The 16,505-nt window shown below is 40.1% G+C and overlaps 1 protein-coding gene across 2 annotated transcripts in view; it reads left to right on the top strand.

The window, feature by feature from the left end:
- MAP3K20 (mitogen-activated protein kinase kinase kinase 20) overlaps window positions 1-16,505 on the top strand; it is a 132,712-nt gene that overhangs the window by 60,959 nt on the left and 55,248 nt on the right. For both annotated transcript variants that reach the window (XM_048484851.1, XM_048484852.1), the window contains exons 8-10: window positions 1,993-2,079; window positions 7,768-7,842; window positions 12,028-12,134. In XM_048484851.1, coding sequence (XP_048340808.1) covers window positions 1,993-2,079; window positions 7,768-7,842; window positions 12,028-12,134 — 269 coding nt within the window. The remainder of the gene's footprint in view (window positions 1-1,992; window positions 2,080-7,767; window positions 7,843-12,027; window positions 12,135-16,505) is intronic.

Below are 16,505 nucleotides of genomic sequence, written 5' to 3'. Positions count from 1 at the left end.
AAAGTATACAGATACTATACAAAGGATCCATGTTTATTTGTGTATTGGAGTCACAATACACAGGTACTCCAGTCTAAGCCCATAGAAATCAATGACTTAAGACTAGAGTAACCCTCTTCGTGTTTGTGCTGTGTTGAAGACCAGTGAGGCAATGAACTTCTTGTACTGCAAAGTTCAGAAAGACAAAGCGCCCCAGGGTATTTGGGAAACTCTAGGTTCCATAGCCAACACAGCTGGAGGGACTTTATTTCCATCTTACAGTGTAATTTTAGCCAACAATTAACTTTCAGTTAATGAGTTTTCTTCTTGCTTATCGAATTTCTACCACCCTTTTCACCATAGTCTTCCAAGTGTCCCACAACATTTGTAACACATTTTAATGAGTTTGGGTTACTAAAGTTCTGGGATTGGCTATATTTCCTGTTTAAAACAAAGAAACAAATATGGCTTCATCTCCAACTGCTCACTTGCTCATATTTGTATATTTCTAATTCTGTTTCTTTTGATCATTGAGGGATTTGGGTTTTTTCTTTTTATTGCAGTAGAATTAGAAGCAAACATTACACTTACATATGAAGTGAGTTATCCCATGCCAAAGTTTCATTGGTATTTCCTTGCCCTTTCTTGGTGGCTTTCTTTGCGGCTATTGCCTTCACTGACCTCTTTTGAAATGATATATCCAAAGTAGTACAGTTGCATTGATATATGTTCTTAATTATATGAAGGGGGAAAAACCCTCCAAATAGCTACACAGACACTTAGCAAAGCAGGATAGGCAATCTTTATTTTGTAGTAGAGGAACCAGTTTAAAACATTGGCAAAAAACCAATGTGGAGAACAAGGGACAAACCAGCTTGACATAGGGCAACCACATTAAGCTTTAATAAAGTTCACAATTGGTGTTGAAAACCTAGCTTGCAAATGTGTACTTTCTAAGCATAAGCAGTATCTGTCAGTGTATTTGTATCTTTACACTGAAGTGGCCAGAATCCATTAAAAGGTACATGGACAACTTGAACACCACCCAAATTTCAGGGTACTTAGGATTCTTAACTACAAGATTAGCTTTAAAAGAACGAGCGGGCTTTTTATCTTAGCCACAGTAAACTGTATATTTTACAGCCTGTACTCATAGAAGTACAGAATAGCTGTCCAGCAAAGTCTGAAGAGCAGTACACAAGATTATAAAGAACATTTCTTGGTTGAATTCCAGCATACTCTGCATGGAAACCAAGGATGATGTGGTTCTTGCTTTGATAGACTAGATTAACACTATGTGAATGCAAATCGCTTGAGATCCTGCCATGCCAGTAGGAGTAGGTTGAGACCATATTCGTGAAAATGCGGGTTATATTCTCTTTAAGTCTTCTCTTTGCCAAACATGGAACATGGTTGTTAAATAGTTAAAAGTAGACATTTTCTCTGTTGTGATACCTTTTGGGTTGATTCAGAAAGATTTTTGAAGGTGGAAGCCATTTTTTTTAATGCTGGTCACAAAGAACCTGATGTTCCGAAGCATCTCTTGTTTTTCTTACAGAAGTGTCCAAGGAAGAAATAAACCCTTAGGTTTAGAGATTGGTCCCTAAGAAACAGGTTTTGTATGGTGTAGTAGATAGCGTAGCTATTTTTCAGCAATATTATCCAGCATAGTTTGAAGAGAAGAAATGCAACGGTTGACATTGCTCAACCATCCAACTTGAACATCGGAGGAACGAAATAAGATTGTAATGTTGAATATTTCACAAAATCCTGTTCGGTGCCTCTTGGTAATTATTAAATCAAAGTTTATCATTAAAAAAAAACAACCCACAGAGATATATTAAAAAGAATTTAACATGGGGATCTTAACATATAAACATTTGCCTGCATTCCTGCAAATGGGATTTGGTTGCTTAATGATTGGATACCATATAATGTTTCAAGATTTAATAATGTATTTAAAATACAAAGTACAGAAATAAAAATTCTTTTTTTTTCCCCCCCCTGTTCCAGGTTCTCTGGGAGATGCTAACAAGGGAAGTCCCCTTTAAAGGCTTGGAAGGATTACAAGTAGCTTGGCTTGTAGTAGAAAAAAACGAGGTAAGACTACGTTTCTACATTCAGGTACATAGATCAGAAAACACTATTGGGGTTTTGCAAAAGACTTTTTCATCTTCAAATTGAAAGTAAGTTCACGCGTATGGAAAGATTAGCAGTAGGAGCTAACACAAAGGGTCAAAGTGATGTTATTCCTCATGAATGGACCCTTTACATCTAATTGTTGCAGCTTCACGTCGTGATGCTGTAGATCAAAAATTGTACAAGTACTGTACTAGTTTCTCAGCCTCAATTGTAAAACCTAGGGGTTTGTTCTTAGTGATGAAAGGAGCCATTGCGTCCAAGGTAGGGGAACAGTTTAACTCCATCTCCTGCGTTTAGGACATCTTTATACTGGCCGGGAGTTGATATATCTGTAAGAGACCTTCAGCTACTTCAACTTAACTCTCCCAGCAGGAGTCACTATAGTACAAGAAACTGCCACTTAGATGAGGATTTCAAAAATAAAAGAAGAAAAAAATAGTTTTAAAAAGAGGGAAATTACAGTTTTGCCACCTACGTTCTCCACTACATTGAAGATGAGCTTCTCACTGGTACTTGGTAAGGCTGTGCCATAGTAGCAGGTTTCCTCATGCGGTGTCTTTCCATTTCAAAGGAACTTCAGTGGCGTAAACACCCTTTGTACCGTGTCCCCAGCCTTGCTTTTCTTCTCCTTCCTACAAATTGAGGCTTTCAGATAGTTGAACATGTGAGCGTATATTTGAACACATGGCTCCTTGATATCAAAGGCAGGAAGTACATTTTTTTTAAAAAAAATTAAGGTTGCCGCTGTAACGCACACAGGCAAAGTATGGAAATCTTTCTGTAGGCAGGCTGGTAGGTTGGGCATCATTATAAAAGCAACTCTGGTGATTTCTGCAGAGTGGCTTCTTTATTCTTTTGTACAGCTTGTTTCCCAAGCTGTTTTGGGATGTTTTAAATGTGAGAATTAAATTATCACCGTGGCATATTATTGCACGAATTTGCGAGTAACATTTTGTCTTTTAAAAGTTTGGCTGGAAATTTAAATTTGTTGAAATATGCTTGAATTGCTATGGAACAAGTCAACTTTGTTGAGAACGTTCCCTTAATCCAGAGTAGCTTTATACATGTAACTTCCTACGATGAATTGTTTTGTAATAAAAAAAGGTAGCGTGTGTCCAAAAATCAGGAGATTTGTTGTTTTTGCTTTGATTTGTTCCTCTCACTGCCATCACAGCTAGGCTATACTGGGGCGAGAGAGGGAAATCCTCAAGATATACCAATGGTCTGAAATCCTGTTTCAAATATATGAATCTGTATAGTGGCCTACCATATCTACCATTTAGGTTGTTAATCTACTATATGGTTGTTAATCTACTATATGGGCCATGTCATTACTGTGGATAATATGGGCACGATCCAGTCACCATTAAGCTCTTTAAATCCCCACTGATTCCAGTACATAGCTTTCTCCCACTGAAAGAAATGGATCTTGAAGTGCTTACGTGTACCTCAACAGTGGGCTGAATTTGACTCTCGTGTGGGAGAAACATAAAAATGCTAATTAAGGGTGCTTGATTTGTAAAAAAAATCAAGTGTTGAAATAGGGTTTAAGAGAAACTGGAAATATGCTAATAAACCTAGGGGATTATACAAGAGAAAATACGTATGGACTAGAAAATGGACTTAAGGTTTCTTTTGTCCACACAACATGTATAAAACTTGTTGGTCCGATGTCTTTTAAATTAAACCAAGTGTGATTCAAAGGCAGAGTTGATCATATTGGTTATTTTTAATTAAATGTAATTGCAGATCATAAAATGTCTGATTTTGCCAAATGAAAAAAACACCCTAATGCAATAGTTATGTATATTGTAGCAACTGCAACCCAACTTCCCTCTAGTTTTAATGCTGCAAACTATGTTTAATTTAACCAGCAAAGAAGTGTATAATTGAACATTGTATCCCAGGCTGGACTCATCAGATCACCAAGGAGAATAGAAGTTACCCCTTATTACATGAAAAATGCAAAGCATTTTTATCATTGACACATTCATTGTGTGGATATATTAGAGAGACTATATGGCTAAAGCTACCTGATAAACTTACTGGCTAAAAACTTGAACCCAGATTTCCTCAGTCCAAGATTGGTTGCACCACCCTGGCCCTTAAATGAAATAGTGACTTTAAAATAAAGCCCTGAGAAAAGTTAACACCCATCTAAACTTATTGACTTCAGGGGATTTAGAAGGGTATAGCTTTGTTTAGGATTAAACTGTCAAAGAACCTGTATAGACTCTCCTCCACGCTTTCATTTTTCGAAATTTTCTTGGTACTTGGAACGTTTTTTTTAAAAAAAGAAACACAGTCTTAAGTAGAAAAGTTAATGTTAGAGATGTCATTATCTAACATCAAATTGCGACAGAGCAATGTCACTTTTATTAGAGTTTGACACTCTTAGGACCTGCTACCTATATATTACCTGACAAATAACATTCTGTTCAAGTAAGACGGACGTAAGTGATGATTACGTGTCTTTTAGTATCGCAGTTTCCATCTCCTGGAATAGTGAGGATTACAGACAAATGCCATTGCTAGACTATCAGTTGTATTTTTAGGCAAATGACTTGACCGAGTATCAAGTGTCAGGGCCACTTTGTTTATGCCAAATAGACTTCTTGAAAATCCTTTTGGTACAGACTACACACATCTATAGTACTCGTAGCAGATCTCATTACTTTGACATGGTCATCCATTTGTGCAGCTTAATTTGTCTCTTGCAAAGAGCAATGCATGTCAGAACAGCTGCATTACAGCAAGTTGGGTGGACAGATATATTTTACAGTAACGTATTCTGGATTTCCCTGTTTCCTGTAATTAGTTCAGTTTGTAAATCTATTCCATGTTTCTGGGATTCCAAACAAACCTACAAACAAAAAGCTTAATATTAACCTGATACTGAAAAGTTCTTAGTTGGATTGTCATATATAGGAGCATGTTGTAGGTAGAATCAGGAAGTATAGTTATTGCTTTGGACACCATATTTGGGTTTCTGTCACTAGGTATTCCTCTCCAATTATTTGTTGGTTTTTCAGTCTTCTGTCAGTATTTTTAATATGAAAGCTTTCTTTCATTCTTCTGTTGCTACTTAGACGCCAGCCATTTTGGAACACTTTCTTATTCATTCATTCATTCATTCATTCATTCATTCATTCATTCATTCATTCATTCATTCATTCATTCATTCATTCATTCATTTGGAAAGCATTTTTGCTGCTTCTCCAAGACTGCTTATAAAATAAAACTAATAAAAACAAAACATTAAAAACCCACCCCAGCAGAAAAATATAGACCATAAAAACAGACAGTTGGCAGCTTAGAATAATGTTTTCTTAAGTAAATAGTGTTAAAAGATCAGTCCGTTAATTAAAAGCCTGGATGAACAGAAATGTTTTGGCTGAGCACCTAAAAGAGAGCCTTTAAAAGTGAGCTTCAGGGGAAGAGAATCCTGGACTTATTGGTATAAAGTAGTTTTTAGCTCATCAGTCCCTCAGTAAGTGAAATATGAAGGGTGACTTATTAATTGATACTGATTTCAGGTGATTTTAAAAGATAAGATTGTGTTGTACTACAGGACAGTATAATTCTGCATTGGATTTTTCTACCAACAGTCTTAGCATATACGCATGTGTGTATGTATGTATACACACACAGACACATATACACAAAGACCCTTGTTTCCACGATAGCACTAGTCTTAATCCAGCATACAGACTTCAAGAGCAAAACAAAAATAACTTTGACGTATTTGTTTTCTGAGGAGTAACTCCAATGCAAGAATGTTTTGAGATTGATTGACCTCAAGCAGGTTCCCAATTTCACTTTCTAGCATTTAAAAAAAAATCCTTTTAAGTAAGTTCCAAAAATATTCTAAGTGTAGGATGGGAAAGTAAGTTACAAGAACAATCCAATAGCCGAATAAATCAGAGTCCTAACAGAATGCAGTGTGTTGCAGCAGTATTAGACATTCTTTTGTGACATATTTTAGTGATTCCAGGATAAAAATAATCTTTACAACTGGTTTAATCAGTGACTATGATATGAAGAACAAAAGGAGCATGTGTATCATGAGCACTGATAACTCTGTAATACTGCTTCTGAATTTCTGGAAAACTCTGCAGCTTAAGAGCCATAATTCCTTGAACAGTCCCCAACTCTCGGAAACAATTGTATTTATTTCACAGTGTCATTTTTGACGAATAGAATTTTCAACCTACTCTGCCCAAATGTTAGATCAGAATTATTATACATTGACTTTGCACTTTCATTTAGATAACGAATATGCATGGGGAAATATTAGTACAAAATTTGGTGCAAAATTTGGTGAGAACTTACATGACATGCACAATAAATAGAAGGGTGAAATTGCTCGAGCAGCTGCAAAGAATATCTTAGAATAGTTACAGGGATGCCAACATTTACCAAAAATATTGTCACGGATGGAATCACTAGGATACTGTGGGTTTTCCAGGTTGTATGGCCGTGTTCTTGAAAAAATGTACTTGAAAAAATACATTGTTGGGAGTCAAGGTTCTTGATACTGTTGTGGAGAGTTGTACTGTGAATATAAGAGCCAGTAGAACAGAAGAACTTTTGCTGCTAAAGGTATAAAATAGCAGATTCCCAGGGTTTCACACAGAGGTGAATCTATTTAGGAAGCATGGTTTTGTTTCAGTACTTTTAATTCTGCAATCAAAAAAGAATTTCTTCACTTAAGATCTCTTGAGTTTTTCTTCCATTTTCAAGGATTGTACAACTAGAGAAAGTATGCTGGGCTGAGTTAGGTTTGCTGGGTAGTTTTGTTTCACATTCAGCATTTAAGACCCAGTTCACATGTTACATTCACAGATCACTACATTCACAGACCTCTAAAGTGGTTAGAATTGGTCTTGGTCACATTCAGACATGTCACACAGTATAGTTCAGCCACGTCATGAATGTAACTTGGGAAATGGGTGTAACCAGAGGTGGGATCCAGCAGGTTCTCACAGGTTCCCGAGAGTAGGTTACTAATTATTTGTATGTGCCGAGAGGGGGTTACTAATTGGTGATTTTGCCACGTGATTTTTGCCTTAGTTACGCCCCTCCTCTCAGCAGTAGCGCGCAGAACTTGAAGCAGTCTAGCAGGAGGTGCACCGGCGTGCGTGGCAGCCTGCGCCTGCGTGCATTCGTTTTCCACCCAAGGACCAGCGCAGTGGCTGAGTCCTTGCCACAGCCCCGCCCAGGAATGCCCTGCCCCTGGAATGCTCGGCCACGCCCCCATCATGCCCCGCCCAGCCCCATTGGCGCTACACCACAGTTTGAATCCCACCACCATGGGAACCTGTTACTAAAAATTTTGGATCCCACCACTGGTTGTAACATGTTTTCTTGATGCCAAAAAAGAATTCCCTAAGTCAGGCAAGATTGTTTTGCTAATAACCCTGAGAGACAGGATTGGGAATTATTTGGTTCACTTGCTTGAATATGCAGGTAAAGTGGTCTACATTGATATGGTATACAATTCTTTTACATCCAATGTAGCGTACAGCAGTCTGGTTTGTATGTTTTGTTATAAATGGAAGATTATGGCAAACAAAGTGAAGGGCCTCTAAAATCCTATTAAGTTCTCTAGTTTTTGAGTTGTCTGACTTCTTATATTCATTATAGAGACTGACCATTCCGAGCTGCTGTCCTGGAAGCTTTGCGGAACTGATGCATCAGTGTTGGGAAGCAGATCCAAAGGTATTTATTCTGGTGAAACCTTGTCAAATGTTGTGGTTGTTGTGTTAATTCTGTTGTGTTATGATTTTGCTGCTATAGGGAATTGAAATGCAGACTTCACACATAAGCTGTTTGGGGTAGGATTTTAAGTGGGTAGATAGACTGAAATGAATGGGCCTAGGCTGGAGTAACTCTTCTTAGGATTGTACTGTTGGAGTAAGATGGATGTTTTGTGGCAGCAGGGATTTGTGGACTCAAGAGCAAGCTTGGCAGCTGGTGCCTCCCCCAAAGTGGGAGCCCCCTCAAAAATCTCATAACTCCAGCCCATGCTTGTGAGGCATTTGTATTTGTTCAGACATTCTGGATATTGCCTCCTTAAACCTTATTGAAATGACCCTATTTATTTATTTTAAAAAATGAAACAATCCCAGCTGTTCCTACTTACCACCCATCCCACCGTAACAAAGATCAACACAATCAGTCTATTCCCTCTACATCTTTGACAAACCTGAAGGAAGATAGTTTTGGGCAGAATGTGAATCTGTGGTTATCTGTTGTAAAACTAAAGAGGTCCAATGTGATACATAGCGGTGTGGGAGGAGGAATTTGGGCGGGAACAGATTTACTCATTGTATGGCTCTATAAACGTCAATACAGAAAAGAGTGTCTTGGGATATATGCAGTAAATACAATCAGCATCCATTCCCATCATATTGTGGTGGAGAGCGGGAGGTGACCACTGTTTAGAAATGTGTGATTTCCAGGGTCTTATTTTAGAAATTAAGCTCTGAAGACCAAATGGAACTCCTGAAAGTCAGAGAACTGGAATGATTTAGAGAAACAGCCATTGTGGCTCATTGTTGTGTGGATAAAATGGAAGAGAGGAGAACAGTGTAAGTCACTTTGGTCCCCATTGGGGACCAGCATCTCCAGAAGGTATCAAGTTGTAGATGATGTGAAAGACCTCAGCCAGAGACCTGGGAGAAAGATAATAGTGACCTTGAAGGACCAAGGTTCAATACAGGATTCCTTAAGTGTAGTTCTTTCCCTTGGTGCTGGGTGCTTTCCAGATTATTGGAAAATAGATGCTGACTTTGTGTGAGGAGAAATTCTTCATGCCAGAGGAACACATTAATAAAATTCACCATTGAAGCAATTCTTAGGATCCACAGCTATGTGAATTATATACAATAACATCGGTACATGCTGCGACTGCTTCAATTCTTAAGCATTCTGTTTGTCACATATATTTACATGTGGGAATCAGTTTCATTCTTTCTCTTTGCCTTAGTTATCTTCTGTTTGCTCATGACACCTGAAGAAACATCCCCCCCCCCCCCCGCCATTTCTTGGGCAGCTCATATCTTTATTTTGGCATTTTAAATGATGCACTTCTATAATAATGTTAAAATATGGGTAGGCATAGGCTTATTATCTGGAGGTGAATTATGTTTTTGAGTAACCGTCCAGTCAGTCACACAATCACTGCAATGAAAATTCCATTGAAATTACAGAAATAACTTTACTAGATCAAGTTTGAAAAAAACATGAGGTAAATACCGTGTTTGGTGAATCCAACGGAGACATGGTCCCATGATCCCATGATCATTCTTTTCCCTGCAAGGTTTACCAGCCCGAATATAAATCCCTTAAAACTGCCATTGAATCACTGGGTGCCACTGTGGGTGCCAGGGAATTCACTTTCCCCCCTCTTTATATCCTCATTCACATTCATTACTGTGAAATTGTAGCCAGTCATTACCCATGTGAGAGCCACAAGGAGGCACGAACCACTGAAGCAAGCCATTAGGACACTCCATTAGGAATCAATTATGGAATTATATCAACAGGTGGAAATAATACAGTGCCAAGAATACACCTGCTGCCATGGTACTCTTTTGCACCAAGCTGATGAGTAGTAAACTGTATGACATGTCCTGAAATGCGTGGTTTTGCTAAAGTCATTAGAGAAAATATTTGTGTCTGAGCAAGAGGGTGATATGTATGGCACCGGGGGGAATAGCATCTGCTCAGCAGTTGCCTTAGAATCATGTACAGATGGGTCGAGAAACAACACACACACACACACACACACACAGACACACACACAGAAAAGCCCTTCAGCAAATTGTTGAATAGTGCAGCTCTTGCACAGAAGAGCACTTGTCTCTTTTTTTGTGTTACGCATTTGACATTTTTTATGTTGTTTGACATTTGAAATAAAGAAATTGTCTCTCTCTTATAATGTGAAAATCACTTGTATCTGCCTGGGAGAGACACCTCAGCATTGTTCCTAATTGTTTTTGTGCACCCAAATTAAAATGCACGTTTTAATTGCTGCATCTGTAATTTTAGCAGAAATGGTATAATTACAGACGTGATGCCGAGAAGAATATGCATCATCCCTTTATTATGTATCTACATTTTGGTTTGAACCTTTTGTCTCAACCTTGTCTGGGGTCTGTCAAGCAGACGATCGGAGGCGATGCTCTTTCGAGAAACATTTTAACTGTGACTTTTTCTCCCAGTTTTCAACAATTATTTTACTGCCCCCCCCCCTTCCCTTGTGTAACAAAGAGAGCTGTAAAGCCAGGAGGAAATGCAAGGAAGTTATGACTGCTTTGGCTGAGTCAGGTTTTGCCTTGAAATTATCAGATTTTCACCAGTTTTTGCCTTGAAATTATCAAATTTTAACCAGTTGTACACAGCACAGCCTTGCTGCTTTATTGTCAGCCCATGGGCCGACCTGTGTTGTTTGTAATCAAAATCCTAGCATTGGTTTAGAAATACTAATAAATACTAATGAAAAAGATAAAAGAGATGTCAGCAAACCCAGATCAACACTTAAGTAATACAGCTGGGGTGGGTGTATTTTTAAGAGAACCAAATTTGGACACATGCTAAGAATTTGTCACATATATAAAAATGAAATGTTGTAAACAATTGCACAACCTTTTCAGTAAACTTGTGGGTTAAGGTGTTGTTGTTTTGACAGAGCTACCTTTTACAAAATCCTAAACTCTTACCACTGTTCTTAGCATTTGTGTGGTTAACATTGTGAATCCAGATGATGACTCCAGATGGGTCTGTTCATTTATAGCAGTAAAGTAATGCCCAGTAGCTCTCTGAAGGCGAACAAGATTTATATCAGCATAAGCTTTTGTGAGTTGGAGCTCACCTCTTCAGATGAATGAAGGGTAGATTCATCAGACACATGCATTTATATTAAAGGCATTTATATTAACAGCAAAAGGGCAGGAGAGGACCATTATTAAATGTTACAACCATGCAGAGGCATAGCAAGGGGGAAAAACGCCCGGTGCACTGGTGCGTCCTCAAGCCCCACCCCGGAATGCCCCCACCACGTCTCCGGAACGCCCTCACCACACCCACATAGGGGCGCGCACCCTGTGTGTCATGCATCCCCCCAATCCCTTGGAGCTATGCCTCTGCAACCATAGCTAGGTTAGATCCTTAGAATGAGAGGGGCTACCGCAGATTTCGTTCTTGTTTCCTTTCTCATACATTTGTTATTCCTTTCCAGAGGCCTGCTTCAGGTAACCCATGAAAACAAACATGATAAAATCATTAAAATAATTAAAGTTAACAAAACATTAAAAACCCAGTCATAAATAAGCTTCCTGATAAATTTTGAGGGGGAGCATCAGGATGAATCTGGATATGCTGTAAACAGAGAGAATAAGTTTGCCACAATTGTGACTGAAAGCAATAAAGAAGCTTTTACTCATCTTCATCAGAGCTGGTGGGGATCTCTTTCTAGTTCTTAAAGTTATACAATAGTGCAGTTCCAAGCAGAGCTACACTACTTGAAGTGGCTTAGAATGGTGTGACTGTTTAGGATTACCTTGTAAGGGACCCTTCCATTATCATATTGTTGTTGATGACTCACAAAGATATAATAAAAGATCCCTTCAGATTAGGATTTTGCTACCCTGTATTTGTGAGACTTTTTGTTTTATTGGAACTAACACATTTTTAAAATACACTGTATTAATGTCATAATTATTATTATTTCCTTGAGTTGTATACCTAATAATTATCTAGACAGCAACCCAATATGTGTTTTCAGCTTTTCCTTCATAGTTTCCCTCGGAAAATTCTACTGCTGTTGTGATATTGCAAATCATTATTAAGAAAGCTTTATAAAAGTGGATACATTTCTCTCCCCTTTCCCTTATTCTTCAGAAAAGGCCCTCCTTCAAGCAGATCATTTCAATTTTGGACTCCATGTCCAATGATAGCAACCTTCCAGACCAATGTAACTCATTCCTGCATAACAAGGCAGAGTGGCGGTAAGTATTCCTACTTGCTCGTTGGGTGTGTGAAACAATCTGAGAAAACAAATGGAAAATGTTTGATTAAGCACGCAATACTGGCTCAAATGCTTAGTCTCGGCTTGGGTAAGTGGACGGGTGTTTACAAGTGTCCAGTCACTCTCCAAGGAATTAAAAGTAGCCCTCAAGTACTGCCACGATCACTTTCTTATCTTTCCCTTTAAAGCTACTGCAGAGCTTCTCTCTCCTTTCAAACAAAGGAGGAGGTGGCAAATATACAAACATACCTTGGGTGGGAAAATGAGAGCACAAGCACTCTTTCCCATCAGTCTTTTCTCCTTCTCCATGCATGCACGCCCATCCTTGCTCTGGACATGCAATTGATTCTTTCCTTCTACATCAAAGCTGCTATTTGCCTCTTCCAGAGGAAACAGAACTGCATGTTTTCCTCCTAAAGGGCAGTTTACTCTGTGTGTGTGTGTGTGTGTGTGTATGTATCTGTTTGTGTGTGTGTGGTGCTAAGAGAAAATAACAAAGGAAAGGTTTCCCTACCCAAGTGCTGCAGACTTCTTCTGAAAGGTTGGAGTTTTATTTTTCCCCGGATCGCCTTTTCGTGACTGGTAGCTCCCAAGGCTTTTGGGCAGAAACAAATAGCTCTGTGAAACGAGAAGTCTGCCCTGCCCTAGTATAGGGCAGCCAACTCTGAAATTTGATGACTGAATGAGAAAGTGTGTTTCGTCACACTTTTATTGTTAAGCAGTTCTGCAGGAATGGAAGCTGTTAAAGAGAGCCACAAGCATATTCACAAGAAGTGCTTGGGTTTAAGACATGGATTTATTTTTGCCACAATGGCATTGCTAGTCTACAACTAGGAATTAGATCACAATCTTGTGCTGAGTGTCAGCATATTAAGGAGAATGCCAACTAAGGAAGTGCACCATTACAGATAGAACGGTACAACTGATCAATCAGGATGAGAATTGCACAAAATCTACTACCATACATTTGTTTCTCTGGTATCAATCGTCTCTGATTTTTTAACACTATATTGTGTTAAAAAAATTGATTTTAACACTATATAGTGATTGCAGATTGCATTTGCCATTTTCCATTGTGCCTTTTTAATCATTTTATCTTTGCACACTGCTTTTGGAAGCTTCGTGAGATAAACTGAAAAGTCCCCTCATGTGAGTGAAAGGCACTTCTGTTTGTACAAGGGGCAGGTCCTTGCAGGGGCACAGCTACAGAAAACTGCACACAGAGCAAGAAGTGAAATTGTGGCTTTCCTTTAAAATTCAGCTTACTTTCCTTCCAGCCGAACGACACCTAGGCCAGCAAAAAACATGGGGTGGGCCCAAGGTCAGGGAAGGAGCGCACCCCCTGGCCTTGTCCCCACCCCCAATTTCTTGCTGGCCTCATCTCAGCTCAGAGGAAAGTAAGCTGAATTTTAAAGGAACAGTTTCTTTAAAATCCAGCTTACTTTCCTATCCAAATGATTCTGGCAAGAGACTGGGGGTGTTCCTTCCCTGCCCTCATCCCCACCCCAAGTCTCTTGATGGCCTTGATGCTGCTTGGCTAGAAGGAAAGTCAACTGAATTTTAAAAGAACCAAAAGGGTTTATTGCAGGGGATGGCGGAGATTGGTGACAGCCAGGGCGCCCCCAGGCACCCGGGGCAAGAACCCCATCGCTTCCCCTCACTATATCCCTGAGTCCTTGATTTTGTGGACTTCCTTGAGATGCAGCCCCCATGCTTCATACCCCATTATTTCTGAGGGGAGGGGTGGTCCCTGACATTCAGGAGCAACATCACATTTGACCTCCACTGTCAGGCATAGCTAATGAAATGAGAACTGAACTCTAAACTTTGGAAACAAAATGTAGCTACCTTAAGCCCATTCACTTGTTAATTCAGCATTAGTATAATATCCGTGACTTGGATAGGCCAGGTGAGCCTGATCTCGTCAGATCTTTGAAGCTAAGCAGGGTCAGCCTGTATGGGAGACCTCCAAGGAACACTGGGGTCGTGATCGAGTCAGGCAATGGGAAACCACCTCTGAATATCACTTGCCTTGAAAACCCCACCAGGTGTCACCATGAGCCAGATGTGATTTGGTGGCAAAAATAAATAACGCTTAAGAGTTTATTGAGAAATCAGCATGCTTATACAATGCCACATAAAATTTTGTGTTTGTTTGGGAAGTATTCCCTTGGCTGCATATGTGTGGTCCTGCAAGACTGTTTTCCCTGATTGCTGAGCCCAAGCAAAGCACACAGAGCACACAGAAGGAGTGGGTGGGCTGGTTATAAAGCAGCCTTCAAATTACAGTGAGCAATGAAGATGGCGAGAGGTCTGAAGACCTTGGCTCATTCCGCACATGCAGAATAATGCACTTTCAAACTGCTTTTGGTGCTCTTTGAAGCTGTGCAGATTAGCAAAGTCCACTTGCAAACAGTTGTGAAAGCGGTTTGAAAACGCACTATTTTGCGTGTGCGGAAGGGACCCTAGTTCTGTGAGGAAAGGCTGAAGGAGCTTGGTATGTTTAGCCTCGAGAGGAGACGATTGAGGTGATATGGTAGCCATCTCTCAAGTTCATGAAGGGCTATCTTTTAGAGGGTGGTGTGAAGTTGTTTTCTGTCCCCCCAGAAGGTCAGACCAGAAACAACGGGTTGAAAGCTGAACATTAGGAAGAACTTATTGACAGTACGAGGAGTTCCTCAGTGGAACAGGCTTCCTCTGGAGGTGGTAGCCTCTCTTTCTTTGGAGGCTTTTAAGAAGGAGCCATCTGACAGCAATACTGATGTGAACCTAGGCTTAGAGAGAGGGAAGAAAAGGTTGTATCGGTGGGTGGCAAGGATTGCGTCAGCCCAGGGCAATGCTGATAGACACTTTGGGGTCAAGAAGCAGTTTTCTTCCAGGCCGGATAGGCCTTTTGTCATCTTCTGGGCATGGTCACTGGGGTGGGGGGGGGGAATAGTTGTGTTTCCTGCATTGTGCAAGATGGGTTGGACTCAGTGGTGGGATCCAAAAATTTTAGTAACAGGTTCCCATGGTGGTGGGATTCAAACTGGTGTAGCGCCAATGGGGCTGGGCGAGGCACGACGGGGACATGGCCGGGCATTCCAGGGGCGGGGCTGTGGCAAGGACGCAGCCGGTCCTTGGGTGGGAAATGCACCTCCTGCTAGACTTCTTCAAGTTCTGTGCGCTACTGCTGAGAAGAGGGGCGTAACTAAGGCAAAATCACGTGGCAAAATCACCAATTAGTAACCCCCTCTCGGCACACACAAATAATTAGTAACCGACTCTCGGGAACCTGTGAGAACCTGCTGGATCCCACCTCTGGTTGGACTGTCTACCGGTGAATTCCAGTCTCTTTGTTATCTGGTCCTGGTAAATGTGGGCATTGATGTCTGTTGTGCAAGGATATGGTAAGCTGAAGTGCATTGGGTCTTGCATTTTATATTTTGCATTGACAGCATTCATAAGTTCTTATGTTCTTATGTTCTTATGTTCTTAAGTGGCTCATGCCGTCCTAAAAGGGTTTTGGACTCTCACTTTTACAGATGCTCATTGGCTGCTGTATATTTCCAAAAGGCAGAACAGCCCAGCTTAGTTTGTTTTAGAGGCCTATTGAAAACAGAGCTGTACAAGCTGAGGATGGTAACCAGAAGATCTTTGCAGTAGTCTAAATTAAGAACCTTTGGCCATTAGCCAGATAGATGGGAGAACACAGACTAGTTATGTGCCTGCCTCTCTTCAAAGAGGCAAAACGGGAAGAGAAACACCTAAGGAAAGTATAGGTTGTTAAGAATTGCTTCCAATAAAGACAAATAGGGCTTATCAAAACAAACTTCCTGAACTTAGGAGGATTTCTAAAGTGCACTGATAAGAAGAGAATTTTATTGCTTGGGTGGAAAAAGTGAGCACATGGTAGGAAGTTGGAGCCAGGTCACATGACAGGAGTATAAATAGCTTGTTTTAAAGCTGACATTCTTCCACTGACTCAGCAGAGTATACAAGTAACCAACTGCAGCACACCACTAAGTGCGTATTGCATTGCGCCATCTTCTGATTGAAACCAAGAACTGCATTAGGGAAGGCTGAAATTTGATACAAAGGCACAAAGAAATCAAAATTTAATTTAAAAAAATGCACATTCAAATCAAACTTAATTGTCAACCTTACCCACCTACCTCACAGGGTGTTTGTTGGGGGGAAGGGCAAGGAGATTGTAAGCCCCTTTGAGTCTCTGCAGGAGAGAAAGGGGGGATATAAATCCAAACTCTTCTTCGTCTTATCCTAAATATACTTCCATACTGGGAAGTTTGGTGCATTTAGATCCCAGCAAATGCATGGATTTTGTAGCCCTCCACTGAACTTTCAAAGGCAT

This window comes from Sphaerodactylus townsendi, linkage group LG02 (genome assembly GCF_021028975.2).
Source record: "Sphaerodactylus townsendi isolate TG3544 linkage group LG02, MPM_Stown_v2.3, whole genome shotgun sequence".
Classification (NCBI taxonomy): domain Eukaryota; kingdom Metazoa; phylum Chordata; class Lepidosauria; order Squamata; family Sphaerodactylidae; genus Sphaerodactylus; species Sphaerodactylus townsendi.
This window is presented reverse-complemented; position numbering and strand designations above follow the sequence as displayed.